A 27,462-nucleotide genomic window follows, 5' to 3' on the forward strand; every position below is an offset into this window, starting at 1 on the left:
GAAACCCCTAAATTGCCCCTACTCAATAGCCTTCACACCTTCACGGCTGCCCCTATTTCCGACCTCCTTCGCCGCCGGCCACATCCACGGCTTACCGAGGACGACGCGATATACTGATGATACGATTACTCAATTTTATCTTTACTAAATTGTTGTACAATTGTTATTTGCCTATATTTTCAATAATAGAATTCAATTGATAATTATTATTTGAATAATATCTAACGTTGACTTTTAAAAGTGAAAAATGATAGTCGATAACTAATATTGAATTATTGCTTGAATTCACACGCCAACCATCTCACCTATTTCTCTTTCACTTTATTTTTCCCTCTCTCACCTATTTCACTTTCACTTCCTATTTCACTTTCACTTTATTTTTCCCTCTCACAAGGATATATTTCAAATGGTTGCTTGGCTACTAAAACTCAGAAAGTCGTCATAGTCTAAAGTGAGACTTTGAGAGTTGCCTATCAATAATGTCAAGGGCTAAACATGAGGATAAAACATGTTTTATATTACAAAAAAGAGGAAAATGATATTAACAAAAAAAAATCGTAATCCTAAACCAACTAATCTGATGTCAAAAAGTCATCTAATGTAGAGATTCATATCTCAATAGACAATCAATCGAAATTGTCATTTTTACATAACTTTGTAATCGTAACAGATCATCCTCCTTCTTTAACTATCGAAATATGTGAGCTTCATAACCTTCATTATAGAAATCCACATGGCATACAATATATACATTTATGGTTGGAAGTTACTAAAGGTAACTCCATCTTTGGTTGCATTTACCTATTCTAGACCATTCCTAAAATAAAAAAATCACCCACACCACTTCTACAAAACACTAGAAGAAGAAAAGGACTATGAAATAGATCCATCAGAAAAAAGTTTGGGGGAGAAATAGAACCCAAATTTTGCAATTTCAGAAAACCTCAGGGACCTCTCCTTTTCCATCAGTCTTCTTCTGCCCCCAAATATTTTTAGCTCAGTTTCCTCTTCCCGCTCTCTCTCTCACTTTTCTCAAGCTCAACAAACAACTTCTTCTTCTTCCTTATCTCTCCCTCGCCGGCGAGTTTTCTAGGGTTTGTGCCGATTGCCATTCGTCTCCTGGTAACGCCTCAATTGCTTGTTCAAGATTTTCTTTTGGCTGTTTCGGGCGGGTCTCAAGCTGTGGACTTGAGAACCCTGCATTGATTTTTAGTTTGCGTTTTTTGTGTTTTTGATTTGTGGGTAGGGAATGTTTGTGTATAAAGATGTGATCTTTGTTGGTTTTTTTGGTGTTTGAACTGTGCTAGTTGGTAAATAAGGTTTTGCATGTATTGGTAAGTGTGAGATTACAGAGGAAAGAAGAAGAAAGTTGGTTGCTTTTTGCAAGTTTAGAGTAGTATTGTTAGTATGCTGAAACTTTTTCCCCTATGAGGTTGATCTAAATTTGTTAAAAAGATGGAGGAATCATGTAAAGGCATGCAAGTGAATTGGGAAGTAATGACTAATGAGTTGAGAAATGTGGGATAGGAAAGAGTGAGTTGATGGGTTAGATGTAGTTATTCGACTCTGTTCGATATGATATTCACGGTTGGAAGTACTTTGTATTGGTAGCTGTGAAATTACAGAGGAAAGAAGAAGAAAGTTGCTTGCTTTTGCAAGTTTTTAGTAGTATTGTTAGTTTGCTGAAACTTCCCTTAATGGTTTATCTAAGTTGCTAAAAAGATGAAGGAATCATGGGAAGCCATGCAAGTAAATAGAAATGTGAGATAAGTAAGAGTGAGTGGATGGGTTAGATTCAGGTATTCTAGTCTATTCAATTTGGTATTCAGGGTTGGAAGAACAAAGTTCTTCCCTTATAATGTGGTAGGCTAATAGTTTTTCAATTTTATCTTGGGAAATTCTTAAAATGGCAGACCAAAATGGGCCACTTACAAAAATGGTATTTCGGTAACAAATGATTGATGCTTCGTAATGTATGTTGAGTTGTTGACATTCCTTTTTTATGGAGTGCCATTCTTTTGTTCCGTCACCCTTGGAAAATGCCATTGTAGGTAATATCGCTTTTAGTTTGGGTGTTTTGAATAAGGTTTGAGGCGGAGTGAATGGATCAGTTACGGATGCTTTGGAGAGTGGTGACGTTGTATGAATTTTTGTCTAATGCATACATGGTATATATATAAATTTTCAGATGCAAATAAATTGTGTTCGAAAGGTTTACGTATTTATGCATTATCTGTATACATATGTCCAAAGATCAATATTATTTCTGATTTTTAACTGTTTATATGGGCTGCAGGGTTGAGATCCCCGGTTTGGCCTTATGTACTTGTGGGTGGACACGTGGATGGAGCTCTGCTGAACCTTTTAGTGGGGAAAAGCCAGATTGTTGCTCCAAGTATTTTTACATGCATCTTCGATTTTGATACTAACTGAATGGTAGGTAAATTTTGTTCTAATGTTATTTGGATAAGCAGATAGCTGGTGCCTGGTGGGAATAATGTACTTAACTTGCTTGGTTTGTGTATATGCAGGGTGGATATTTTGAATGATCGAACTGTAGTAGATTTCTTCCCTTGTCTGTGCATGTGGGATTCGTGATATAAGAGTAAGGAAACTTTTTAAATCCTGAATCACCTATGGAGTGCAACAAAGAGGAGGCGGTCAGAGCAATGCAACTTTCAGAAACAAAGATGCAAAACAAAGATTATATAGGAGCAATGAAGACAGCACAAAAGGCTCAGAGACTCTTCCCTGATCTCGAAAACATTTCTCGGTTACTTACGGTATGTGAAGTTCACTGTACAGCAGAAAACAAGCTAGGTGGATCCGAAATGGATTGGTACGGAATTCTTCAGATTCAACAATTTGATAATGATGTCACCATCAAGAAACAGTATAGAAAATTGGCACTTTTGCTTCATCCTGATAAGAATAAGTTTGCTGGTTCGGAGGCTGCTTTTAAGCTGATTGGGGAAGCAAACAGGGTGCTGTCGGACAAACAAAAACGTTCTATATATGACATTAAGTATAGAACTTTAGCAAGACATGGTGGATCAAAAACAACAGCTCATCAGTCAAATATTGATTTCTTTGCTGCAACCAATTCTCAGAATAATCCTCAGTCACCTGTGCAACCAAACACATTCTGGACACAGTGCTACTATTGTTTCTCAAAGTTTCAATACTATAGAGACTTTCTGGGTCGGTTGCTCCGTTGTCAAAGATGCCGGAAAGCATTTGAAGCTCATGAATTTCGGGAAGGTGTGCATCCAGAATCTTTCAGAAATGACTTTCCGAATTATAAAGAGCCGCCAAGTCAGGGTCCTTCAAACGTAGCCTCACAAAGTAATGGAGGAGCTGAAAAAGGAAATTTCACAAGATTTCAGAATGGAGATGCAGCCTTCAAACCTGTGTCAAAGGTAGGAACTTCTGCTGACTTGAGTGGGGCTTCTGATGCTGAAAAGAAAGATATTTGGCGTGGGGTTGAAGTGGGGAAGCAAGGTGTTGAAACATCTAAATTTGGTCCAGTGAAGTCCAAAGATACAATAACTTCTAGAAATATGAACAAAGAAAGAGAGAATTCAACTTTTGAATTTAGAGAAAGTTTGAAGACTGGAAATAGAGCTACAGCTGATACTGAACGTGCTGCTAAAAAGAAGAATGATAGTGTTTCTGAACTTGGTGGAGGCTGTCACCCTAGGAGATCTCCAAGGAACAAGCATAATCTTTCATCCCTCCTAGATGACAATGATGATGATGATTTTGTGAGTCCCCCATTCAAAAGGTTGAGGAAGGGCCAATTGTTTAGTGCTGCTGAGGAGGGAAATAATGCAACTGTTGGTGGACATAAGAAAAATACAAGAGAAAAAGTAAGTTTTCCTCTAGAAGAAAATTTGCCAAAGAAGAAGAGTAAAACTGAGGAATTTGAGTTAACGGTAAAGGGAACCGCCATGTCAGATCATGATGAAAGCAACTTCAAAGGTGATTTCAGTCCTGTAGCTAATGTAGATGTTGCATCCACTCCGGGAGCCATTGAAGTTCCTGATCCTCAATTCCATAAGTTTGTGGTTGATGAAGATAGTTTGCCAAGTCTTTTTGAAGCCAATCAAATATGGGCTCTTTATGATCCAGTAGATGGCATGCCCAGATACTATGCTTTTGTCAAGAAGGTCCTCACCCCTGGATTTAAGCTGAAAATCAGATGGCTGGAGGCCAATCCAGATGACCAAGGTGAGATTGATTGGTCCGAGATGGAGTTGCCAGTTGCTTGTGGCAAGTTCAAACTTGGGAAAACTCAAGAAATTAAAGATCATCATATGTTTTCTCATCAGATGCACTACAGAAAAGGAAGTGATAAAAAGTCTATTCTGGTATATCCTAGGAAGGGAGAAACTTGGGCCATGTACCAGAATTGGGATATTGGATGGAGTTCTGAGCCGGAAAAGCACAGGCCCTACAAATATGAATTTGTTGAAGTCTTGTCTGATTTTGTCGAAGCTTTTGGAATTGGAGTTCGTTATTTAGGCAAAGTGAAAGGATTTGTCAGTTTATTTCAGCCAACTGAGCAGCACGGGGTTGTCATGTTTCAAGTACCAACTCATGAGCTATACAGATTTTCTCATCAGATTCCCTCTTTCAAGATGACTGGTTGTGAAGGATCTGGTGTTCCCCCAGGATCCTTTGAGCTTGATCCTGCTTCTTTGCCCACCAGTATTTTTGATTCAAGTGATCTAGGTAACTTGGAAATGGATGACAGAAGCAAGAAAACTGAAACTGATGGTACGTCTTGTGAAAGGGTTGGTTCTGTAACTGCATGCACAGGTATGAAGCAGGGGAAGAAGCTTTCTGAAAGAGAGACTTTGATGTCTAGATCTCCAAGAGAGTCAGATACTGAATTTGTGAATTGTATGAAAGGGAAGAGCATGACAAACCTAAACCATGGAAACCTCACACAACCTGAGGAAAGTGCTATTCCATGTCAAGCAGATAAGAGAACCGACACACAGAAGCATCAAAAGAACAATTCGGATAAAGAAAGTTTTAGTCTTAGAAGATCACCAAGGGAATTAAGCAAGAACAGTACCCCATCAAACGGAGCTATGAAGTGTCCAGATTCTGCCAAGGACGACGGCCATGTCAGCTTCCCTCAGTCTAAAGTAAACTCTACCTCTAGCCAGTATAATAACAGGATTCATTCAACTCTGAAGGATCACCATACTCCCAGTCTCATGAAAAACCCTGTAGCCCCTCCTCCATCTTCATCACCTGCCTGCAGATTGTCCCAGACTGAATTCTACGACTTCAAAGGGCTAAAATCTCAGGAGAAATTTAGTCTTGGTCAAATTTGGGCTCTGTATAGTGACCGACATGGGATGCCTAATACTTATGCTCAAGTTAAGAGGATTGAGGTTAGGCCAAATTTTCAAGTGCATATGGCAGTGCTGGAACCTTGCTCAGAACCGGAAAATTTGTCTGGACCAGTTTCCTGTGGGACATTTAGATTGAAAAATTGCCCAACTGAGGTCTTCCCCCTCTCTTCATTTTCTCACTGCTTAAATACCGGAAATGTTGTTGGTAGGAAGGTGTTTGAAATACAACCCAAGGAAGGTGAGGTTTGGGCTCTATACAAGAACCACAATCCTGAGCCGACTTGTCCCAACCTGGCCAAGGGTGAATGTGAAATAGTGGAAGTGCGGGGAAATAGTGGAAGAAGCACAAAGGTTGGAGTTCTGGTAAAGGTTGAAGGATTTAAATCAATATTCAAGGCTCCAAGAATCCAGAGATCAAAAACTGGGATCATTGATGTACCGCTGTCTGAGTTTCATAGATTTTCTCACCAGATTCCTGCTTTCCAGCATAGCGGGGAGAGTGACAGTCGACTTGCAGGCTGTTGGGAGCTTGATCCATCATCAATACCTGGTACTGTAATTTCCTTAGATTGAAACTGCAATGTGCCAACTTTCTAGCATCCGTTCGTTTAACTCTTGACATTTGCCGGAGTGCTGCTTGAGAATAAATAGAATGAACTTCAGTTAAACATTTCAGTTTACATTTCTTGAGAGTTGGTGAATGTTCGGAGCCTGAAGCATTAGCTTGTTATCTTTTTGGTAGTGCAAATTCAATAATGATGAGGGGGCAAAGACAGGTTCTCTCCCATTTTTTAGTGTTGTTGTTTTCATTGTTCTACTTTTTGCCAGTTTGCCTTGCATTTGTAGCTTGGATTCATGCATGATGTAGGCTCTGACTGAGCCATCATAGTTCCTACGAGGGAGCATGTGCTCGTGGAATTGTGGCTATTTCCCATACTGTGTTCTTTGAGCCATAGACTGCTTTGCTTAAGATAGCTTCATTAACAATGTAGATTAAATATTTCTCAACACCATTGCCATAAAACTTCCAAGGCAGGTAATATGACTAGAGACAGTAAGCCTCTTGTTGGTGATGTACTGATGTATATTCTATGTGCTTTGCTTAAGATCGTTTTGTCAACGATGTTGAGCAGGTACAGTGGGGGTACAAGTACTCAGGGCTCTTGGTGTTAATAATGAGCCATTACACTGCTTTGCGCCACTATAAACTAGTTTGCTTGAGATCATTTTCTTAAACAAGATTTGAGTAGGTACTATGACTCTAAGCTCAACTTCGATGCTTGTTGTATTCTTGTCAATGAGTCAAAAACTAGAGAGAACTGGTTTGATAATGGCGCTCGACGACTGATTTAAGAGAACTGGTGTGTTACTCTTACTCTGGAGACTGATCATTGCATTGCATCCTGCTCCCAATTCGGACAAACTCTCAGATTGAGAGTCGACCTCAAGGCAATCCGATTGAACAATCAAGAGTCCCAAACCTTTTTCTGCTGCAATCTTGGCACCATACAAACATGCCGGCAATTCAGCTTGCTTGGCACTATAGACTCCCTCCACAAGATGCATGAAACGTCCCATAGTATAACCATTTGCATCCCTAAAGATGCCCCCCCAACCCAGCAAGAGGACTAGGAGAGACAAAAGATGCATATACATTTAATTTTATAAACGCAACAGGGGGTCGTTGCCATCTGCACAATCGTGGTCTTGACTCTTGAAGAAGGAGCCGTTTTCGCATGATTAGCACAATACTCCTCCCACCAACCCAAATCATTGCATCAAACTTGTTTACAAAATGAAGGTAAAAACGCAAGCATATAAAACAACGAAGGTTGAACCTAAAAAGTAAAAACACATGCTTATCAAACAATAAAAGAGAATTAAAAAAGAGGGGCATTCCGAGAATCGAACTCGGGACCTCTCGCACCCAAAGCGAGAATCATACCACTAGACCAAATGCCCGTCCTGTAAACCAAATCATCTACAGTGAATATATACATATAATAGAATCGTCTTAAAATAATGCCAAGCGCCTGTTCTGAGTTTCAACTTTCAAGTGCGCCCCTTTTCTTTTGGCCACGGCACTATAGTCTGATGCTCCGGTAATTATTCTCCCGCCGAAAATCTCCTCCAAAAACGACGCCGTTCCTCTCCGCACGCCGGAAGGAGACTCCATCTCTCCAGGTCCCTCTCTCATCCTTCTCTTTACAGTTGTTGGGTTCTGCACTATATGCCCCCTCTCAGCTGTGCATTTCAATTTGGCTCATGATTCCTACACCTTCAACTGATTTGATGGTTTAGGGTTTGATATGCGTTTCCCAAAAACTCCATTTGCTTCACAAAATGGGAATCAAAGCTTCCTCTTTGTCGTCTTTTCTTGCTCTTTCGTCCGGTGCGCACCACCTGTTCGATGAAATGCCTCTGATAAATTCACATTTCTCAGTACATTTCTGAATTCAGGTTTCTCAAAGGTGGATTGTGATTTCTCTCTCTTTTGTCTTTTCGTGTTTGTTGTTTACAGCTTGGCAAAGTCGATTGGAATTCGAAACCAGTTAACGTCTCTGGTTTGTGAGTGACAAGGAAAGAAAGAAAGATGTTGAAGCAGGTGTTTGGGAAGGTGTGGAACAAAGGGGTTTATGGCTGTGGAGGAAGCAGAATTAGGGCTTGCTACTATGTGCCCACTAGTGGTTTCCACAATGCACAGGTTCATTTCAATTCCCTCATATCTCACAGTAAACCATGCTTTCTTGTCACAACATTGTGTCTCAATCTTAACCCGACGATTTACGATTGATTCATGATTTTATCATGTTTTACACGACGGCATGAAGATCTGGTAGTTATGACATGGTTGAATAAGTTTTGCTCCTTCCCTTAGCAATATTATAGTCTTTGTCAACCTGTATCTTGCACTTGCTTCATGCTCTGTAGAATGACATTACTTGCTTCCCAGCTCCCAACCCCACGTGTTGAGCGTTACATTCTGATTAAAAGGATTTTGCTAGACTTATTGTCACTTGCTTGATTGAAGTCCGGTGATGGAATATATTTGACATTGTTTCTGGCTGCAACTTTTGATTCCAGTCAATTATATGCCAGAATTTGTAAACCGCTCAAACTAGAATGTGTCCAGGAGTTCTTCCTATGAGAATTTTTTTAACAAACTCAGCTGCTGTCTATGCAATTTACAGGTTCATTGTGCACCGAGAAGTTTTTTTGGGGTAGAGGATTTTGTTGATGATAACAATAGTCGGCCATACACTTATCAGAAGGAAAAGAAGTCCAAAAATCCACAGAAGCATGTATCATTTAAGCAGCGGACCATAGCCTACTTAGAACCATTTACACTTGATGTGTTCATCTCAAAACGGTTTGTGTCAGCCTCAATCACCCACAGGGTAACATGCAAGCAGGTTGCAGTTGCCGGTACCAACTCCAAAGACATAAAAGCTGCACTCAAGTCTCGATGTGATATACCTGCCTGTATAGCCATCGGCCAAATTTTAGCCGATAGGGCTAGAGAAGCGGATGTCTATACCGCTTCATATACTCCAAGGGACAGAGACAAGTTTGAAGGGAAGATTAGAGCAGTTGTCCAATCCCTCATTGATAGCGGGATTGATGTTAAAATTTATCTCGACTGAGTCAGTTTTCTTCTTTGCTTTGGATTAGGTTTCTTTGGACCCTTTGGGTGGTTTTGTATGTCTCTTTTGTGAGCTTAAAAGGCATCACTGCCAATATTTCCAATCAACTAAGATACGTGACTGCCTTTTCTGCTGTCTTTTTGCCATATGATGAAATTTGTACTGTTTTCTCGGTTGGTAACTTTTCTTTTTTACCTATCAGGGTGAAAATAGAAGCAAAGCTTTATGAGGAAGTAAATCATACAAAGAACATTTAAATTCTACATATACAACATCTAGTGAGGCTGTACTTGGGATATCATTCCTTGTCAGTTTTTGGCCCTATATTAATCCCTAAACAAATCTAAACTTCAGGTTTTCTACTACCCTAGGATTTGGAGGCTTATTGCAGACCTACCGGATCTTATATGGAATCTAAGGTTTCCTACTCCTACTTGTATTCTATCGAGGCTAGTTAGCATGCACATTGCTTTATATACGATCGACTTAGGGCTCATGGCTCAGTAGTAGTTCTCAGCAACTAAAGCAAACTGGTTCATGGGCGCCCACACAATACTTCCCGACATACCCGAGGATGTTCTCAAACAGATGTTTCAATTCCTTCCCACTAAAGCTGCCATCTGCATGAGCTGTCTTTCTAAGCAATGGCAAGGCGTCCCCATATCAGAATTTAACGAGGGTGGTGAGCATGACGATCGCAACTTTGATGAGCACAGGAAGTTCATCAACATGTTAAAATTCCAGTTGGTATTATGTGAGAAAGAGAAACAAAGACAAACCACCTGGGATAAATTCAGACTTCGCATGACGAGATACTCAGCTAAAGATGCCACTATTGTATACAAGTGGTTGAAGTTTTCATTTGAGAGAAGCGTGAAAGAGTTGGATCTCAGCCTTAGAGGGAGTAGGGTGCAAAATTACTACTACTTGTGCCGGACCAGCTTTATCAATGCAAAATCTCTAACGATTCTAAATTTGGAGTCTGTGAGAATTAAGATCATAATGGACATCGACAAAGGTGAGGAGTATTATGAGCAAAGACCCGAGAGCCTTCTTCTTCGTTCTTTGAAAACTATGTCCCTCAAAGATGTTCAGTTTGATTCCGATGCTCTCATCTCCCTGGTTTGGGACTGCCCTTTGCTCTGAGTATCTTACATTAACTTCATGTTGTTTTGATTGGGACGACATTGTCATTGCAAGTAAAAGTCTCAAATCCTTGGAACTTAAGCATTGCGAGACTTTTCAAGTTCATCTTTATGCTGACAATCTTGAACATCTTACGGTCTTCGCATCAACATCTTCTCGATCTCGACAATATGTACTTGGAAAGATGCTTCAATTTGAAATATATGAACATTTGTATCACCTTTCTGTTCGAGGATGCCATGATGTGAATGGTACCATCGATGCTCCAAGGTTACATGGCTTTATTTTCCGAGGTCATTTGAAGTCCAATTTTTCTTTTAGAGCTCCAAATTTACGAGCGGCCTATATCATACTATTAGACAAGTGGGACGGAGAATTATCCACCTTTAATTAACAACGGGGAACTGAAATACTTTCTTCAAGCATTTGGGACCTCCACAGGTATGACCCTCTACGTGTATGATTTTAGTGATCTGATCTTTTCAGAAGAATTCAGAAAGAGCTGCTCCTCGCCGATATTGCCAAATCTCCAAAATCTTAATCTCCTAATGTGAAATCCTCCAACAAATTTCGGAGATGATGAAGACTTGATGGAATCTTTGCATTGGATGGCACCTTCTCTAGAGGATATTACAACCCAGCACTTCATAAACAGTCAGACGGTAGGTAGCTAAGGGTACAATAGTGTCTAAAATGTAGAAAGAAATACATGAAACAACGGGGGGATGTAATTAGTGTTTAATTTTTACCATTTTGTTTTGTTTTTTGTTTTTTGTTTTTTTAATCTTTTTTTCTTTTTCTTAATCTCAACCCCTTCTATCTTAGGATGCCTATTAAGATTGGACATGTGACATTTATGGTGAATTAGCTATTCACCGAAAACTTTTACCAATTAACTTTTCATTGATAATAGAGTGAGGCTATTTCCACTTTATCAATTCCTTTTTACACCTTACGTCCAATATTTTGATCTAAACTTCCAAATTTGCCCCCAATTATAAACAAAAAAAATTGAATCCAATCTCCAGAAAAACAAGCAGCGCTGTCTTTATTAGTTTCCGGTTGGCCTGCTTTCTTTCTCTCCTCTCATTTCTTTTTCTCCATCTTCGTGCTCTAAGTTTCAACTTCCACATATAATATAAGAAACCAAGAAACCATAACAGGAATAGAATGGCAAAGCCCATCACTAGCTTCCTCATCCTCATCAGCATAATAGTATTCTATTTTTCATAAAGAGTGTACTGTAGCAAAGTTGGCTCTGTTATGAGTTTTGAATTTTTGATCAATAATCTGATGGGAAATTCTCCTTGGCCTGATTCCCATTACAAGCTTGTCTTGTGTATTCCATCTCAGAGAAATAGTAATCCAGATTTATTATAGTTTCGTTTCTTGTTTTGAAGTGCGGAGCTAGTATCTTTAATATATGTGGGTGTGTGTGAGACTTATTAATCAAGTTAGAACATATCAAATTAACAAGATGTTGTTAAGGATGGTGGGGGTAAGCAGTGACACGAGACATAAATGGATGCAATTTAGCAGCAATGACAGTGATTTAGAGCTGCCACAGGGCAATGATGAGGGGTTATTAGTGTTGAGAATCAATAAATAGTAGTTGGTGAATGATTGCTCTCTTTCCGAGTTACCAAAAGCCAAACAATATTTGGAGAGGTGGTGGAGCCAAAATTACGTATCAGATTGCCATTGGATTATCAACCATGGTTTTTCTCACGTTAAATTGTATATTTTCGTCCTTGATTTTTGAACTTTTTTTTTTTTTGAATAAACATCGTCAGAGAGATTTTCATTAATAAAAGGTCAGGTCAGAGTATCCATTACATACCCTCCCGCTGGCATCTATAGACAGACAGAGAGTTGTGAAGGTAACACGGTAGTACATAGGATAGGTCTACTCATTCGACATGTCTTGCTCACTTATTCAAAGCAAGCCTATTCAACTATGAAACAGTTAGCATAGTAATAGGCTAGATTTAAAACAAAACTAAAATTTCTCTTTGCCCTTTAAGCTAGGGCTAGGAGGCTTTCCCGAGTAGAGTGTGCTCAATATCTCCTTAACATGTACTTTCTTGGATTTTGGTGGATTCTTGTTTCTGGACCCAAGAGGCGGCCTCTCTTCTTTTTGGTAGCTGCTTGTTCAGTTATAGTGCCCGCCTTTGGCATCGCTACTTGTGCAGGCACAAGCATGCCTCCTGGTGCTTCTATCAATCCCAAAGACTGGGCAGTAAAACGCAAAGCAGGGAGCTTCACCTTTTTCAGAGGCAGGCAAGTATCTCCCTTCCCCTCAAGTCCATCATTCAGCAGGAATTTTAGTTTCTTTGGAGAAGCAAACGGTGAAGAAGGTCTACCTCGCTTGAACGATTCCAGGGACTCCGTTTCGTTGGGCAGAACTTGTGCTTCATCAAAAGGGACCAGCGCAAGTGCCTTAACACTTTCCTCAGAAGTTTTTAACTGTGCACTGTGAAGAAGGACCGGTTTCTGCCGTTTTGTGACCTCCTTGGTGCCAAAGAGATTGCGAGCCAGCGGTGGCAAAACCGGGGTTTGTATGCCCTTGAAACGAAAAGTCCCATTGTGAAACATGTGCCTTCTTTCATTTGCTCATCCTGCAGCCGGTCAGACTGAGTTGTCATCCGGCATGTACCCTTCTCGTGAAGGATTAAGTGGCATATCTGACAGACGCCATTCAAATTTTCAAAGAAATAAGATATTTCCTCCACAATGCCAGGAGCTAACTTCAGAGTTCTTTTGAGAAAGAAAGGCTTGGAGATCTCATGGGAGACGCGAACCCGAATTTTGCTAGTATTGTCAAAGAGCTTCTTGTCAATATCAAGAAATTTACCAGCCACGGATGCTACGTTGACAATGGTTTGTTTCACCTCCAACGCTGGCGGGATGTTGTCAATCCGGACCCAAAAGAAGAGAGAGTCCATCTTTAACGCACCGGGAGCCATTAGACCATCATACTCCTGTATAATCATCGGTGCACGATTAAAGTACCAAGGTCCTCCCCATAGCACCCTATTTCGATCCTTCCTGAGGTCAAACGCAAACACAAAGTTTTTGTGAGCACGTTCCTGGACTTTGAAACGACCATCAAGAACCCACACCCCCTGAAGTGGCATTGGAGGTCGGAGGCAGCATACGGTTTCGCCGTCAGAGGCTTCGCTAGCAGCAAAGATTGGGAGATGCGCTGTGATGCAGATCCAGGCAAACGAGATATGTCTACAACATCCTCCTCCGCCAGAGCCAGGGACGTTACAAAAATGGCAGTCACCGCATCAATGGAAGAGGCCATTTTGAGGATCATCAGCAGGAAGAACGATCCCAAAGATCGCAAGACAACGACACAGGTCGCTGTATTTAGGTTTAGGGTTTGAGAGCGTCAGAGCGGCGCCTTAGCTTTTTTGTTCAATTCTCTCTCAAAATTCTTTGAGACTAACAAGTGGTTGATTATAAAAATTCAGTAAAGAATTAAAGAAAGTTGATTTTTGAACTTTTATACCTAGAAATGGCAAGAAATGCTCGATGATAATTTTCAAAGAAGTATTTCGTAAGTTAAGATTTCTTGCCCATCTCCACTTTAACAAATTTATAGTTTCACCACTAATGCTACCTAAATGTATTAAAGTTCTTTTCCCTTAGATGTATAACAAAACGAAGAAAAGAGGAGTATGATGATATAAAATGTAACATAGGTTAAAGTGATATATAATTTGGAATGTTGGGTTTTGCGAGTAAAGATATAATTGAACCCAATATCAAACAAATCGTTATTACCCAATAATTCTTTTGTACCCGAACCATTGCAACATTCACAAATAATTTTATTTTTACTAGATATGTCTTTATTAGATATATTGTTTTATTCAACAAAAAAAAAAAGACATTTTTATTATTTTCATATCATTTATCACATAAATATGGTTTAAGTTTAACGCACACTCATTTGGTGCAAGGTACGGCATGGTGGAACTTCACAATGCTTGCGCGCAAGAACACGTCTTCGATCCTCATCCACGCGCGGGTTTTTCAAAGCATTTCTCAAATTGTGAAACGTCGTCGTCTCATTCATTTAAAAACCCACCGGCAACGACGTGGTTTGTCTCAGTGTAAAACACTAAAAACCCACGCATTTCTCAAATTGTGAAACGTCGTCGTCTCGTTCATTTAAAAACCCACCCGCAAATGACGTCGTTCGCATTATTTACCCGCTATAAAACGGCGTCGTTCATTTAAAAACCCACCCGCTATTATAAAAAGGCGTCGTTCATGTTATTTTAAAAACCCCACCCGCTGCTTTTTCACTTCATCTTCTTCCTCAGAACTCTCTCTGTTTCTAATTTTCTCTGTAATTTCAAGAATTCTCTATCTCAAATGGGTATTGTTTGGCTCCAAAACCAGCTGGTGTGCAAACTGTCTCTTTTGAGCGTGTGATTGCACAGGCGTGCCAGCACCGTGGGGTGCAGTCGTCGGGGTAGTCCCTTGACCTAACTTCTTCTTCAAGCGCTGTGGACGAGGAGAGCACCAACCTCGCCACATGATTCTTCTCTAGCCTTCCGAGAAAGGACTTTTGCCTTACGGATAAGGACTTTGGGTGTGATCTCTTCAGTCACCAAATTGATACTCAACGTTGTAGGTTGAGCAGAGCAATCACTGGGAAGTTCTGAGAAAGCACGAGGTTTGCTAAAGCGTATCTTTAGCTTCACTGGGTTGCGAGGGCGTTACCCTTGCTTCACTGGTAGTATCTGTGGCAGTAGCACTAACAGTCAGCTAGGATAGACTAGGACTGAGAGTAAGGTCGCCGGGTTTCAACAGGGTTGAAGGTTTGCTCTGGTGAGGCTTTGTAATTGATGGGATTGATTGATTCGAGAGAGGTCCTTAACTTTGCCGCTTAACCCTGTATTTATACACCTAGGGTTTCGACTGCTCCTTGCCTTAGAAGGATTATTAATTGAAGTTTCCTATTCAATCTCTGCTACTCGATCCCAATAAGGTTTCGTTTTCCTTATGGATCACGGAATGGGCGAAGCTATACCCCAAATCCAGGTAGGCTTATTTTTGGGCCACAAATATTGGCCCGCTGGCTTGAATCCACCAAAGGATCTTGCCAAAAATACTTTTGGGCTCAAACATTGCCCCCCCAGGCCCCGAAATCAGGCCCACAAAGATGTAACTGATTGAAGGGGACTAAAACGACGCGCCGGTCGCTCGAAACGATGTCATTAATGAAGGTCGCGTCCTTTCGTTTGCAAAACGCCTTTCTGTCGTATCATTTCCCTCACAAAATTCCTTATTTAAACCCACGGCCGCATAAGACCCGTCACATCAGAAACCCTTTCAGTCTCTTAAACCCAGAAAAACCCATTTCCTCCAACATCTCCTTCGCAGAAACCCAGAAATGGCTCCCCCGAAGAAAATAGTCATCGATCAAGAGGAATAATTGCACGAAAAAGTTGCCCATACTTGGGGAACCAACTTTGGTACTCGCATTCATCTCCACACCTCTATCCATCGGCCCCTGCTCCTTCAATTCTCCGACCACCAAACCGGACTGGGGCCAACGCTACAAGACGCTATCTCGGCTGATGCTATCGCTCTCTACGGCCTACCCGTCCGACGGCCCATTCCAGTCCTCCGAATGACTCCTGGGGATTTCAGTAGTTGGGGTGCCCAGAACCATCGATCCAAAATAGGGCATTGGCCGTCCTCCATCAGCCCAGCAGAACTTTCTTGGTATAGCGAAATATGGGCGCGAGATCTGGCTCGCTGGAACGCAGCAGGTATCGCACATACTATCGATCTATGTTTCCAAAACGCTTGATTTGGAATGATTAGTATTTTGGAGGCTTTCGTGGTTTTGGGTTTTGTCTTCTGGGTTTTGAATGTTAGGTTTCTTTAGCATGGTGATGAACAGTTTTGTTTCAGTAACTAATTAATGCTTGGTTTTTGGAATGATCATCATTTTGGATGCTTTCTTGGTTTTCTGTTTTGCTTGCTTATTTCACGTTTATTATCGCAGTACAAATCTCTTCTCTAAGTTTGAATTTTTTGTCTTTAAGCCTCTAATCAACCAGTTAATCAGCTAAAAGAGCCGGCAACGCTAACCAGCGAGGAGAAAATGCGTACCATCTTTATGACTTTTGATGTTAATCAATATGCCATGAAGCACAATCAAGTGCTGAACTTCTTCACAGGGTAATGACCCATTGTGATTTCTGATCCATAGAATTTAACCATTTTTTGTGCTTTTGCCCTCTTAACCCTCTGAAATTTAATAGGGAACTTGCAGTCAATCGTGAAGATATCCAATTGATCTATCTGTACCCAAAGAAAAAACCTCTCCATGGCTTCATCAAGTTAAGCAGTCCTCAGTTGGTGTGTCGTGTCTTGGGATACAAGCACAGACAAAAGGAATGTATCATCAAATCTAACGGGAAGTCCATTTACTTGAAGCCATGGACAGATGATTATCTGGAGAGGTTCTGGCAGTAATAAGTCTTGAAGACAAACTGCTATTTTATCAAGTCTATCTTCTGTTCCTTCAATTGTATATAGATGGCTAATTAAACTGTTACTGGTTTATGGTGATAAATTTCCCAAGGTTGAGGGTTAATGTACACCTTGGTGATTGTAGGTACAAGTTTTGATTAAATTGGTGTGTTGGCGTTCCATACAAAACGGGAAAATATCTTTGAGGTTTAACTTTCTTTATTTAAAGATATTTTTCTGTTTATAAAATTGGGTATTTGATTCCCTAGGGTTTTTAGGATTTTATGGATATCTTGGAATAAAAGCTCTTTCCTAATAGAAGTCTAATTAGGGTTGTTTCTGGTTTGTTTGAGTGGTTGCCGCTGGTTGAATATATATTGCAGAAATATGCACGGCAAAAAGTGTGGAGAAACGCAAGAATAAGTGTAGGTGTCTTGCATGTTTTTTTGAGTTTGTATCTTCACAAAGAGTCAAAACACTTGGTCCATGTATAAGTGTTTGTGATCATAGTTTCATATGCATAATGCTCTCTCAAGATCAGTAGGGAGACTGTGAAGAAAGAAGAACAAGATTTGAAGATCGTTCAAGTGAAAGAGTTCTAGAAGGAAGACAAACTTTGTATTAGATTTTGTGTGAATCTTATAGCCGAGCTAGTGCTATTCAAAGTTTGTAAAAGAACATATCATTTTCAATATGATGATCTTTATTTTGGGTTCTCAAGAGTAAGAGCCCCGCAGTGTTTTTAATCTCATACTTGAGGTTTTCACTACGTAACCAAAATCTGGTGTTTAGTTTGTTATTTTGGTTTCTGCTGCCCAGCAAGGATTGATCAGTGCACTGCAATCCCCGTTTTCCAGAAAATCATATTCTGTCCTTGTATTTTCAGTGATCATCGTTCTATTAGGTAATAGGCGTGGGGCTGAGCCTCCCGGCTAAGACCGGGTTCCAAACCCCGAATTTGAAAAAAGAATAAAGTCTTGAGTTTGATTCCAACTGCGTGTTCTTGATTTAATTTCTGGCTTTTGTTTCCAAAACTTGGCCCTTCAAAATTCAAATTGCCTCAGTTTCTTGTGATTGCGGAATTATGAGGGCTAAGAAATCTGAAGCTAATTGCCTCTATCTCTTACTTCAAATTTCCTAGGTTGGATTTGGTATCTCATTGGGTATGTGATTTCTGGGCCAATGGATATATAGCTTTCATTTACTCTGGAGCCAATTGAAACCACAGGAAAACCTATGAGCTAAGTTTCATTTACTCTGGCAAGTTATAATGAAAAAGGCAAACTAAGACACAACTCAAACAAGCACAGACAATCAAAAAAAAAAAAAATTATATAGTTAGCCAAATCTGCCAGATCATCATGCCAACTACGTGTGCAGCTTTGATTTCAGGGATACCAAAAGGACATTCCTGAGTTTCGTTTTCATGTTATTTGAGGGTTTGAGTGACTTAGATGTCCATGCAGCCTGGGTTTTAGCATTAACTTATCAACTTGATCAGGTAAGCTAGAGACTATTTAACAGAGAGATACCAGGTTATATGACAAACTGGAAAGGTTCAGAAAATAGGTAACCATTGAATTGCAATGAGACAAAGTCAGAGAACTACTACACCTCCTATGCTATCAGTAAAGACACAAATGACCTGAAGTACTTGCACCTTAAGCTTCATTCAATCTCTTGAAGCAACTAGGAGTATGAAGGCTGCAGTTGTGACTCCTTCATGCTAATGCCATCTCTCTTTGACGGAGAATGACATTCCATTTCCTGTCTCACAAAGCACCCACTTACTCACATAAGCACCCACCTAGCCTTTTCATCATCTTTTCCATCCCATCTTTTATAAAAAGATGAAAATCGACTTGAACTATGACTACAGAACCAATTAACACTAATTTTTGGAACTTTGACTACAGAACCAATTAACACTAATTTTTGCATCTCTCTCTCTCTCTCTCTCTCTCTCTCTCTCTCTCTCTCTCTCTCTCTCTTTCTCTCTCTCTCTCAAAATTAGACTACAATCCAAAAGGGACCATTATAACTAGTTACTTTTAGCAAATCATAACATTCTAAATACTCGAGAGTCGAGAGAAGAACTCAGAAAAAAGGAAGAAAATTGTCATTGTAACAACTTTTCGATTAAGCAGGATTTCACTTCAATTAAGCAACTTTTTCATCTTCAAGGCATCAGTATCCAAAATAAAGCATGTTTCCTTCACTAATTTAGTAAAGGAAAAAAAGAAAAAACCAATTCGTACTCGGACTAGCTAGGGAAGCAAAGCATAAATGAATAAAGCTAAGAGCTTTGACACAATCCACGATCAATTCACGTCATATTCAACTAACTGCAGAATTGTAAATGGGGAAAGGAAAATAACTGAATGTAATTTGGGGAAATTGTCTCACAGCCAAAGAGGTCGCGATCGAAACGGGTTTCCGAATCGGGTCGATGTTTCTACTGACGCGAGGAGGGTGATGGAGAAAGACCAACTAGTTCTGGCTCGTAAAGGCGGGAAGACCCAGAGAGAAAAAGGCGGGAGACCGAAGTAATTTGGGCCAAAATTATTGGGCTTTGACGAGTTTACTGTAAGGGACGATGGCCCAATGTTGAGTTAGTTAAACTGTTATGGAAATTAACGTCGAGTTAATTTAAGGAAAGGGACGATTATCCAATTAATGTTTGAGACTTTTTTTTTTTTTTTTTGAATAAGAAGAATTGATGTTTGAGACTTGGCAGCCAGTAGAGATTTAAAATATCAATAGGAATTAATTACGTATAATTAAAACATGAAAAAAAATTTAATTAATTTTAAACTCCTTTCCCAAAATAATAATAATAATAATTAATTTTAAACTCAAGCAGCTCGGTTTTGATAAACATTCCTATAAGAGTTAACTGAGAATCACATCCGCTTCACCGTTTGGTTTATATAAAGAAGTAGCCGATCAGAATTTGGTTTTTGTTAAATGTGGATTAATATGAATTTTCTCTCTTTGTGTTTTCGTGTCTCTGTTGTTTATAGATTGTCAAAGACAACCGGAAATCGAAACCAGTTACTCCCTAGTTTGAGGTGTCTTGTTTGTGAGTGAGAATTAAGGGAAGAACGATGTTGAAGCAGGTGTTTGGGAAGGTGTGGAACAAAGGGGCTTGTGCTTGTGGAGACAGAATTAGGCCTTGCTTTTATGTGCCCACTAGTGGTATCCAGTATATCCACGATGCACAAGTTCATTTCAAATCCCTTATGGAAGTAAACCATGCTTTCTTGTCACAACATTGTATCTTAATCTCAATCCAACGATTTACGATGGATGCATGAATGAACACGTACAATTTGAACATTTATTCTGTTTACACAATGCCGTGAAGATCTGGTTGAACCAGTCCTGCTTCCTCCCTCTGCAATGTTATAGTTTGTCAACCCTTACGACCTTACTAGCTTTCCACCTCCCGACCTCACTTGTATAGTATTACAAGTTTACAAAGATTATACTATTGATTTGCTCTGGCTTACTTGATTGAATTCCAGTATATGAATGTATTTGACATTGTTTCTGGTTGCTACTTCCAATTCCAATCAATTAAATCTTGAGCTATATACACTAAACAGCTAGCCACAATTTGTAAACTGCTCAAACTGTAATGTCTCCATGAGTTTTTCATACGAGAAATTATTTAACAAACTCAGCTGCTGTACAGATTCATCGTGCACCGAGAAGTTTTTTCGGGGTAGATCAGAGGATTTCGTTGATGATAACAATAGTCGTCGGCCATACACTGTATCAGAAGGAAAAAGGAGTCCAAAAATCCACAGAAACATGTATCATTTAAGCAGAGCACCATAGCCTACCTAGAGCCATTTACACTTGATGTGTTCATCTCAAAACGATTTGTACGTGTCAGCCTCGATCACCCACAGGATAACATGCAAGCAGGTAACAGTTGCCGGTAGACGTAAAAACTGCACTCTAGTCTCGATGTGATATACCTGCCTGTGTAGCCATTGGCCAAATTTTAGCCGATAGGGCTAGAGAACTGGATGTCTATATTGCTTCATATACTGCCGGGGCCAGGGACACAGACAAGTTTGAAGGGAAGATTAGAGCAGTTGTTCAATCCCTCATTGATAGTGGGATTGATGTTAAAATTTATCTCGAATGAGTTAGTTTTTCTTCTTTGCCTTGGATTAGGTTTCTTTGGTGGTTTTGTATGTAATTTTGTAGTCTTCTGTGATCTTAAAGGCATCAATCAACTAAATGTATAGGTGACTACTTTTTCTTCTCTCTTTTTGCCACATGGTGAAATTTGTACTGTTTTCTCAGTTGGTAATTTTTCTTTTTTATCTATCATTGAATGAAAATAGAAGCTAAGCTTTATGATCGATGAAGTACAGGTGAATGAGGTGATTATGTAATCATACAAAGAAGTAACCCTATATCTAAATTACTACAGAATCATAGACAATATGAATATAGAATAAAATCTAGTGAGGCAGTACTTGGGATACTTGAGGAACGATGTTTTTGCTCCTATATTTTTGCCTAATTAGAACGACGGATCAATTTAATCCATATAGAGTCACAGATGTAGCTCTAGTTCATATCCAAGGGTAAAACCATTCAAGGGTAGGAAAGGTGAGAGAAAGTCTTTACAACTATGGCGATCGAGTACAATTACTACATATGCATGTATTAGAAATATCTAAATGATGAGAAATTTGGACAAATAGTACTTGAATTTAGCCCTTCGATTTATCTATTTTGGGTCTTATCCATCGGTTTATTCATATGGGTAACATGGATTGATGGAGACATTTCGGGGGTGTTGAAATACTTATTTAATCATTAGATCAATAGCTAATAGACAATATTTTTACTAATATAAAAGCTTTTTCGGCATTACAAATAGCATTTCATCTACGAATAATGATTCTATAATTTTAAAGTATCACGTGTCCTGATCTAAACCAGTAAGATAAATACACTCGAAAACAAATAATAATAAAGAGAATCAGTTTTAAGTGCCATAAATATGAGGCACTGTCATAAATATATGAGGCACTCCGGACTATATAGTTATGAGAAAATTACACAGTAGCACCTGACCAAATATATAAACACAGAAAACCCACCTTCAATTTATTTTATACAAATAAGGACACAAGCTCAAGTCCAAAACCAAATGTAACTGGGCCTGGCTTAGAATTATGTTACAAAATGACTAAAATGTTCAGTTTTTATTAAAATTTACGCTTATGCCACTGCCACAATCCAACGACCTAAGCCTGAAATCCCAAAACACAAAACGCAAAAAAGCCCAAACGTGAATTTCTCTCCAGCGACGACGGATCTGGCTTGAAGCAGTAGCACTGCAAAATCTTCAGTAGCACTCAGCTTGATTCCGGAATCGACCTGCGCCTCTGACTCCAATCTGAATCGCGCCGGCGGCGACGATGCGCTCACCATTCACGAAGACGACGGCGACGGATCTAGCTTGAATCTCCGAAGCAGTAGCACTGCAAAAAAATCTCCAGTAGCACTCAAATTGATTCCGGAATCGACCTTCGCCTCTTATTCTAATCACGAAGACGACGGCGACGATCTGATGGGCTTCGTGACCGTGAATTCCGGTCAGTACCGCTTTTCTAATTTCGAGTTTCTTGGGGTTTTCGCTTAATTATCTGAGTATTGTAAGATTAGTTATTTCTTGGAAATGAATCGAAGTTAATTTGACAATTTACTGGCACCGACTTGAGAAAATTTTCTGGATTCCTTTCAGTTAGGGTTTAATGATTTCTGGTCTAATTGTTGTTTTCATAGTTGACGGTAGTTTCAGTTGGTTCTTGGATGTGGAAATCACTATGGCTAATTATACAATTGACTGACATAACCTTGAAAATTTTCAGAAAACGTTAAGGATTGTGCCGTTTGAAGCAGTAGCACTCAGTTTGGAGTGTGGGGAAGCAGTAGCACTCAGTTTGGAGTGTTGGGAAGCAGTAGCACTCAGGGGAAGCAGTAGCACTCAGTCAGAAACCCTAAAATCTCTGACGGATCCAAAACGCACTGCAAAAGATCCGAAGCAGTAGCACTCTGCTTGAATCTGGCTCCAATGGAGGTTGATAAGGTAAGCTCTTACTCAAATTTTGCTGCCTTAATTTATGTGTCTTCGAAAGTAGCAGTAGAATCGATTGAAATCAGTTCTTGAAATAACGGATTATAAAGAATCAAAGCTTTAGTACAAACTAGTCACAGGATTTTGCTTCAGTTTTTGTAATATTGTTTCATTGGGCTACGATATGTGCTACTCTGTTAAATTGAAGTTTGTTTCTCCTGTTCATATTGCTATGTGCTACTGTGTTTATTTGAAGTTTGTTTCTGCTGTTCATTATTGCTATGTGCTACTGTGTGCAGTTTCTTGTATTTGTGAAATTTATTTGAAGGTTTTGGTTTTTTGTTAATCAAAGGTTTTGTAGTTTACTTTGTTTATAATTCAAATTGGCTACTCTGTGTAGGTGAAGTTTAATTGTGCTACTGTGTTCATTATTGCTATGTGCTACTGTGTTCATTATTGCTATGTGCTACTGTGTTCAATGGTGAAGTTTCTTTCTGCACTTCATTATTGCTATGTGCTACTGTGTTTATTTGAAGTATGTTTCTGCTGTTCATTATTGCTATGTGCTACTGTGTTTATTTGAAGTTTGTTTCTGTTGTTCATTATTGCTATGTGCTACTGTGTTAAATTGAAGTTTGTTTCTGCAGTGCATTATTGCTATGTGCTACTGTGTTAAATTGAAGTTTGTTTCTCCTGTTCATATTGCTATGTGCTACTGTGTTTATTTGAAGTTTGTTTCTGCTGTTCATTATTGCTATGTGCTACTGTGTTAAATTGAAGTTTATTTCTGCTGTTTATTATTGCTATGTGCTACTGTGTTCAATTGAAGTTTCTTTGTGCAGTTTATTTTATGTGCTACTGTGTGCAGTTTCTTGTATTTGTGAAATTTATTTGAAGGTTTTGGTTTTTTGTTAATCAAAGGTTTTGTAGTTTACTTTGTTTATAATTCAAATTGGCTACTCTGTGTAGGTGCAAAAGGGTGATGATACAAGGAATAATCACACAAAACCAGTGAGAAGAAAAGCTCTGGCATGTAGGATAAAGTTTCCAAGCACTAGAGTAAAGAGACAAAAGCATAAAGAAGTGGAACAAGACAGGGAAGAAGAGGAGGATGAAGAAAATGAGGAAGCTGAGGATGAAAATGACAAAGAAGAACAAGACGGGGTAGAACCGGATAATGAAGAAGAGGAGGAGGAAGAAGAAAAGAATGATGGAGCAAGGAACAGTGGCAAAGACCAGAAACAATCATATTGCCAATACAGGTGCAATATGATTGCCTTCCATGATGTGCTTCATAAAGTGTATGAGCCGCTCAATCGTGAAGAAAAGATGAGATTGAAAGCTGAGTTGAAGAAGACGCCATTTTGGAACTTGATTGAAGCTTATGACAAGGGATTGATGACTAAGAACACAACTGCAAAATCAGATCGAGAGATGCATAGGTTAGTGCAATGCTACAAGCCGGCTTTGAAGAAATTTAAGTTTGGAAACAAGTTGGCAGAAATAAGTGTATCGGATGTGCACTACATTTTGGGTTTGCCAAACCAAAAATCAGCTCTCACGGTGCCAAACCCAATAGATGATCCTAAGAAGCCGACTGATCATCCTCTTGTTCAAAGGTTCTTTGCAAATGACCGAAGGATAAAAAAAGCAAGAATCATGAGCTGTATTGATGAGCAGTTAAGGGAAAAAGGTCCTGGGTGGATAGAGAACATGACAAAGTTGCTGCTACTGCATCTGTTCATCACACTACTGTTTGCAAGCTCGGGGTCTACCTTAGGATGGAGCTTTGTGAAATGCATCACTGATATTGAGACAATGAGGAGATATAACTGGGCAAGAGCTGTTAGAGACTATTTGTTATTGTGTTTGCAAGCTGCCACAACGGGAAAAGCAAGGCAAATCAGTGGGTGTGTAGCATTAATCCCGGTAAGTCACTACTGCTACTGCTACTGCTACTCCTATTGCTACTGTATAGTTAAATTATGTGTTACTTATATCTGTTTTGTTTTTGTTATAGTATTGGATATGCGAGAGGAGTACTATGCTTGTTGAAATTAAAGGCAGAGAAGCAATGACTCCAGGGTGCGTCAAGTGGAGTCTCCCTCAATTCACAAAAGAATTGCAGAAAATGCAAGTTGATGACATAGAGGTGATGGATACGCTACTGTCTGCTACTATATATGGTTATGATACTGTGCAATATGCTACTAACTTGAAAAATATTTTATTGCAGATTGATAATGCAGTTGCCGACAACAATAGAAGCAAACATGGCAAGGAAAACAGTGACGATGACTTTGAGAACCCTCCATCAAAGCATGCTGCTACTGCACAGGCAAAGGGGCAGAAAAGACAAAGAGAAGAAAAGAAGGCCACAGTAGCTGCCAAAAAACCAGCCAAAAAGCGGGTGGCCGAAAAGAGAGCAAAAAGTAAAGAAAATAAGATCTCGAATGAGGGTGCTACTGCACCAGCTGAAAAGGAAAAACGTAGAAATGAAGAAGAGACAGCTGATAATGAATCAGAAGGTTTCGAAGATGAACATGAAGACATGACATTAAGAGATTGGGTAACTACAATGAAAAATTACATTTATAGCAGCTACGTGTACATTTTTACTAAAATCATCTTTGCTTTGTTTTTTAGGTGGATATGAACAGCATGAATTTTGCGAAAAAGATTGACGAGAATAAAGGAGAGGAAGGAATGCAAACAAAAACCACAAGTGGAGTAAATGTCAATGACATGGATTTGGGTGCAACTGAGGAAGAAGAGGTAAATAAATTTAAGTTTCTCGGTTTATGCAGATTTCTTTTGGTCTACTTCACTTTGGATCTTTACCTTGTTTTGATGTAATTTGATTGGTAATAATGTGATACTGCATTATTTTCTAATTTTTTTGAATTATCATTTTCTTTTGGTTAAGGATGCTGCGGATGGTATTAGAGATGACTTTAGCTTTGACACTGGATTTGAGGGGCAGGAAAATGAAACAAACTTTATCGATCAGGATCGGGATGGAACTGAAGGAGCAGAACCAGATCAAATGCAAAGGAATGAAAAAGCTGCTACTGAGGTCGATCATGATCGGGATGGAACTGAAGGAGGAGAACCAGATCAAATGGAAAGGAATGAAACAGCTGCTACTGAGGTCGATCAGGATCGGGATGGAACTGAAGGAGGAGAACCAGATCAAATGGAAAGGAATGAAAGAGCTGCTACTGAGGTCGATCAGGATCGGGATGGAACTGAAGGAGGAGAACCAGATCGAATGGAAAGGAATGAAAGAGCTGCCACTGAGGCTGATGATGTTGAAAGGAACAGAAAAGCTGCTACTGAGGCCGATGCAAATTTTATGGATCAAACCCTGAAAAGTATTATAGAAGAGATTGTGAATGAAGCTGCAAGGAAAGAAAAAGCTGCTACTGAGGCCAATGAAGCTGCAAGGAAAGAAAAAGCTGCTACTGAGGCTGGTGCAAATATTGCTGATCAAATCTTGCACAACATTGTAGAAGAGATTGTGAATGAAGAGTACAAGAGCAGGTATGATTTGCATTTATATGGTATGATTGTGAATGAACAGATTTGTATGTATCTCTATTATTTTATTATTAAGCTTATTTTTTGTTTTATATGGTTTGCATTTATATTGATTCATGTTGTGTGGATTGCAATGCTGGTTGTTTTGATGTTGGAATATAGAAAGTTCATAATTGGGTGAGGCTGTATGCTACTGTGTGCAGGAATGATCCAGTTTGGTTCGATGAATGGGAAGCCTTGTTGCAAAGTGAGTACGATGAATTTGGCTATCCAAGCACTGATGAAGAGCAGATCAATACAGTGGAGCATTGGCAAGATGTAGCAATGCTGAAACAAGATATGGCGGGAAGTGCTATCGAGAGCTGCAAAAGGAAGCAAGCTTATATAGAGAGATTGTGGGATGAAAAAGAAGAAGTGTCAAAAAAATACAAAAAGTTGAAGACAAAGTTGAAGAAGAAGCAAGAAGAGCTTAGAAAATGGAGAAACAAATGCAAACAACTAATGATGATAGTGCAAAGGGTAGAAAAAGATGAAGAGGCCAATGAAGATGTTGCTGCTACTGCTGCTCCTGCTGCTCCTCCTGCTCCTGCTGCTGTTCCCGCTCATGCTACTGCTCCTGCTACTGTTCCTGCTCATTCTACTGCTCCTGCTGCTGTTCCTGCTCATGCTACTGCTCCATCAAATGAACCAAGGACACGATCAGCGATAAAGAGAATCAAAGAAAGAACCGATCGGAAAGAGAAGCAACTAGAAGGTTTTGAGGTGCAGAAACCATCGAAGAAACAGAGGAAGAAGAGCAATTAAAGGACTTAACAAACATATTAGTAGTCTATTTTGGTGCACCAATCGTATGGGATTCGGTGTTAAGTCAGTCATCCAAATTAGTATATATTTGTAGATTTGGTGTTGGTATATATTTGTATATATTTTCATTTTTTGTGTATAATCGTATGGGATTCGGTGTTAGTATATATTTTCATGTGCAGAAGATAGGGATATGTTTGTAGATTTGCTATTGCCTATCATTTTTTGATCTTTCAACAAGTAGGATGGGAAGGGGATCAAAATCTTGAATTGCAAAGGTTCTTAAAAGGTTGAAATTGATTCAGATTTTCTAAGCCAAACCAAAATTTAATGTTAGGTTGGTGTG

At 39.4% G+C, this 27,462-nt stretch overlaps 4 protein-coding genes, 1 non-coding gene and 1 pseudogene across 8 annotated transcripts; 5 read left to right on the plus strand and 1 right to left on the minus strand.

Annotated features, from left to right (window-relative positions):
• The first annotated feature begins 861 nt into the window (after window positions 1-861).
• Window positions 862-6,186, plus strand: LOC112193647. 3 transcript variants are annotated; one of them, XM_040516513.1, is made up of 4 exons: window positions 862-1,122; window positions 2,297-2,436; window positions 2,532-3,287; window positions 3,318-6,186. In XM_040516513.1, exons 3-4 carry the CDS (start codon window positions 2,637-2,639, stop codon window positions 5,940-5,942), a joined length of 3,276 nt encoding a protein of 1,091 aa, XP_040372447.1. In that variant the 5' UTR covers window positions 862-1,122; window positions 2,297-2,436; window positions 2,532-2,636; the 3' UTR covers window positions 5,943-6,186. The 3 variants fall into 3 exon arrangements, with proteins under 3 accessions (XP_040372447.1, XP_040372446.1, XP_024189639.1); XM_040516512.1 differs by having other exon boundaries at window positions 862-2,168; window positions 2,532-6,186; XM_024333871.2 differs by having other exon boundaries at window positions 2,532-6,186.
• A 1,073-nt stretch (window positions 6,187-7,259) lies between these two features.
• On the minus strand, window positions 7,260-7,331 carry TRNAP-UGG. Its single transcript has one exon. It is a non-coding gene; the product is annotated as a tRNA-Pro (tRNA).
• Window positions 7,332-7,393: 62 nt separating this feature from the next.
• Window positions 7,394-9,159, plus strand: LOC112193401. Of its 2 annotated transcripts, none has more exons than XM_024333546.2 (3): window positions 7,394-7,553; window positions 7,891-8,073; window positions 8,561-9,159. In XM_024333546.2, the coding sequence occupies exons 2-3, from the start codon at window positions 7,963-7,965 to the stop codon at window positions 9,011-9,013; spliced, it is 564 nt and encodes a 187-aa protein (XP_024189314.1). In that variant the 5' UTR covers window positions 7,394-7,553; window positions 7,891-7,962; the 3' UTR covers window positions 9,014-9,159. The 2 variants fall into 2 exon arrangements, with proteins under 2 accessions (XP_024189314.1, XP_024189315.1); XM_024333547.2 differs by lacking the exon at window positions 7,394-7,553 and adding an exon at window positions 7,570-7,761.
• A 391-nt stretch (window positions 9,160-9,550) lies between these two features.
• LOC112193933 (putative F-box/LRR-repeat protein At4g15060) lies at window positions 9,551-10,159 on the plus strand. Its single transcript, XM_024334198.1, has one exon. It carries the CDS (start codon window positions 9,551-9,553, stop codon window positions 10,157-10,159), a length of 609 nt encoding a protein of 202 aa, XP_024189966.1.
• A 9,611-nt stretch (window positions 10,160-19,770) lies between these two features.
• On the plus strand, window positions 19,771-20,822 carry LOC112192271 (annotated as a pseudogene).
• Window positions 20,823-24,041: 3,219 nt separating this feature from the next.
• LOC112193934 (actin cytoskeleton-regulatory complex protein pan1) lies at window positions 24,042-27,405 on the plus strand. The gene is made up of 7 exons (XM_024334199.2): window positions 24,042-24,701; window positions 24,793-24,924; window positions 25,009-25,341; window positions 25,419-25,547; window positions 25,699-26,315; window positions 26,516-27,200; window positions 27,283-27,405. Exons 1-6 carry the CDS (start codon window positions 24,042-24,044, stop codon window positions 27,114-27,116), a joined length of 2,472 nt encoding a protein of 823 aa, XP_024189967.1. The 3' UTR covers window positions 27,117-27,200; window positions 27,283-27,405.
• Window positions 27,406-27,462: the final 57 nt, after the last annotated feature.

This window comes from Rosa chinensis, chromosome 3 (assembly GCF_002994745.2).
Source record: "Rosa chinensis cultivar Old Blush chromosome 3, RchiOBHm-V2, whole genome shotgun sequence".
NCBI classification, from domain to species: Eukaryota; Viridiplantae; Streptophyta; class Magnoliopsida; order Rosales; family Rosaceae; genus Rosa; species Rosa chinensis.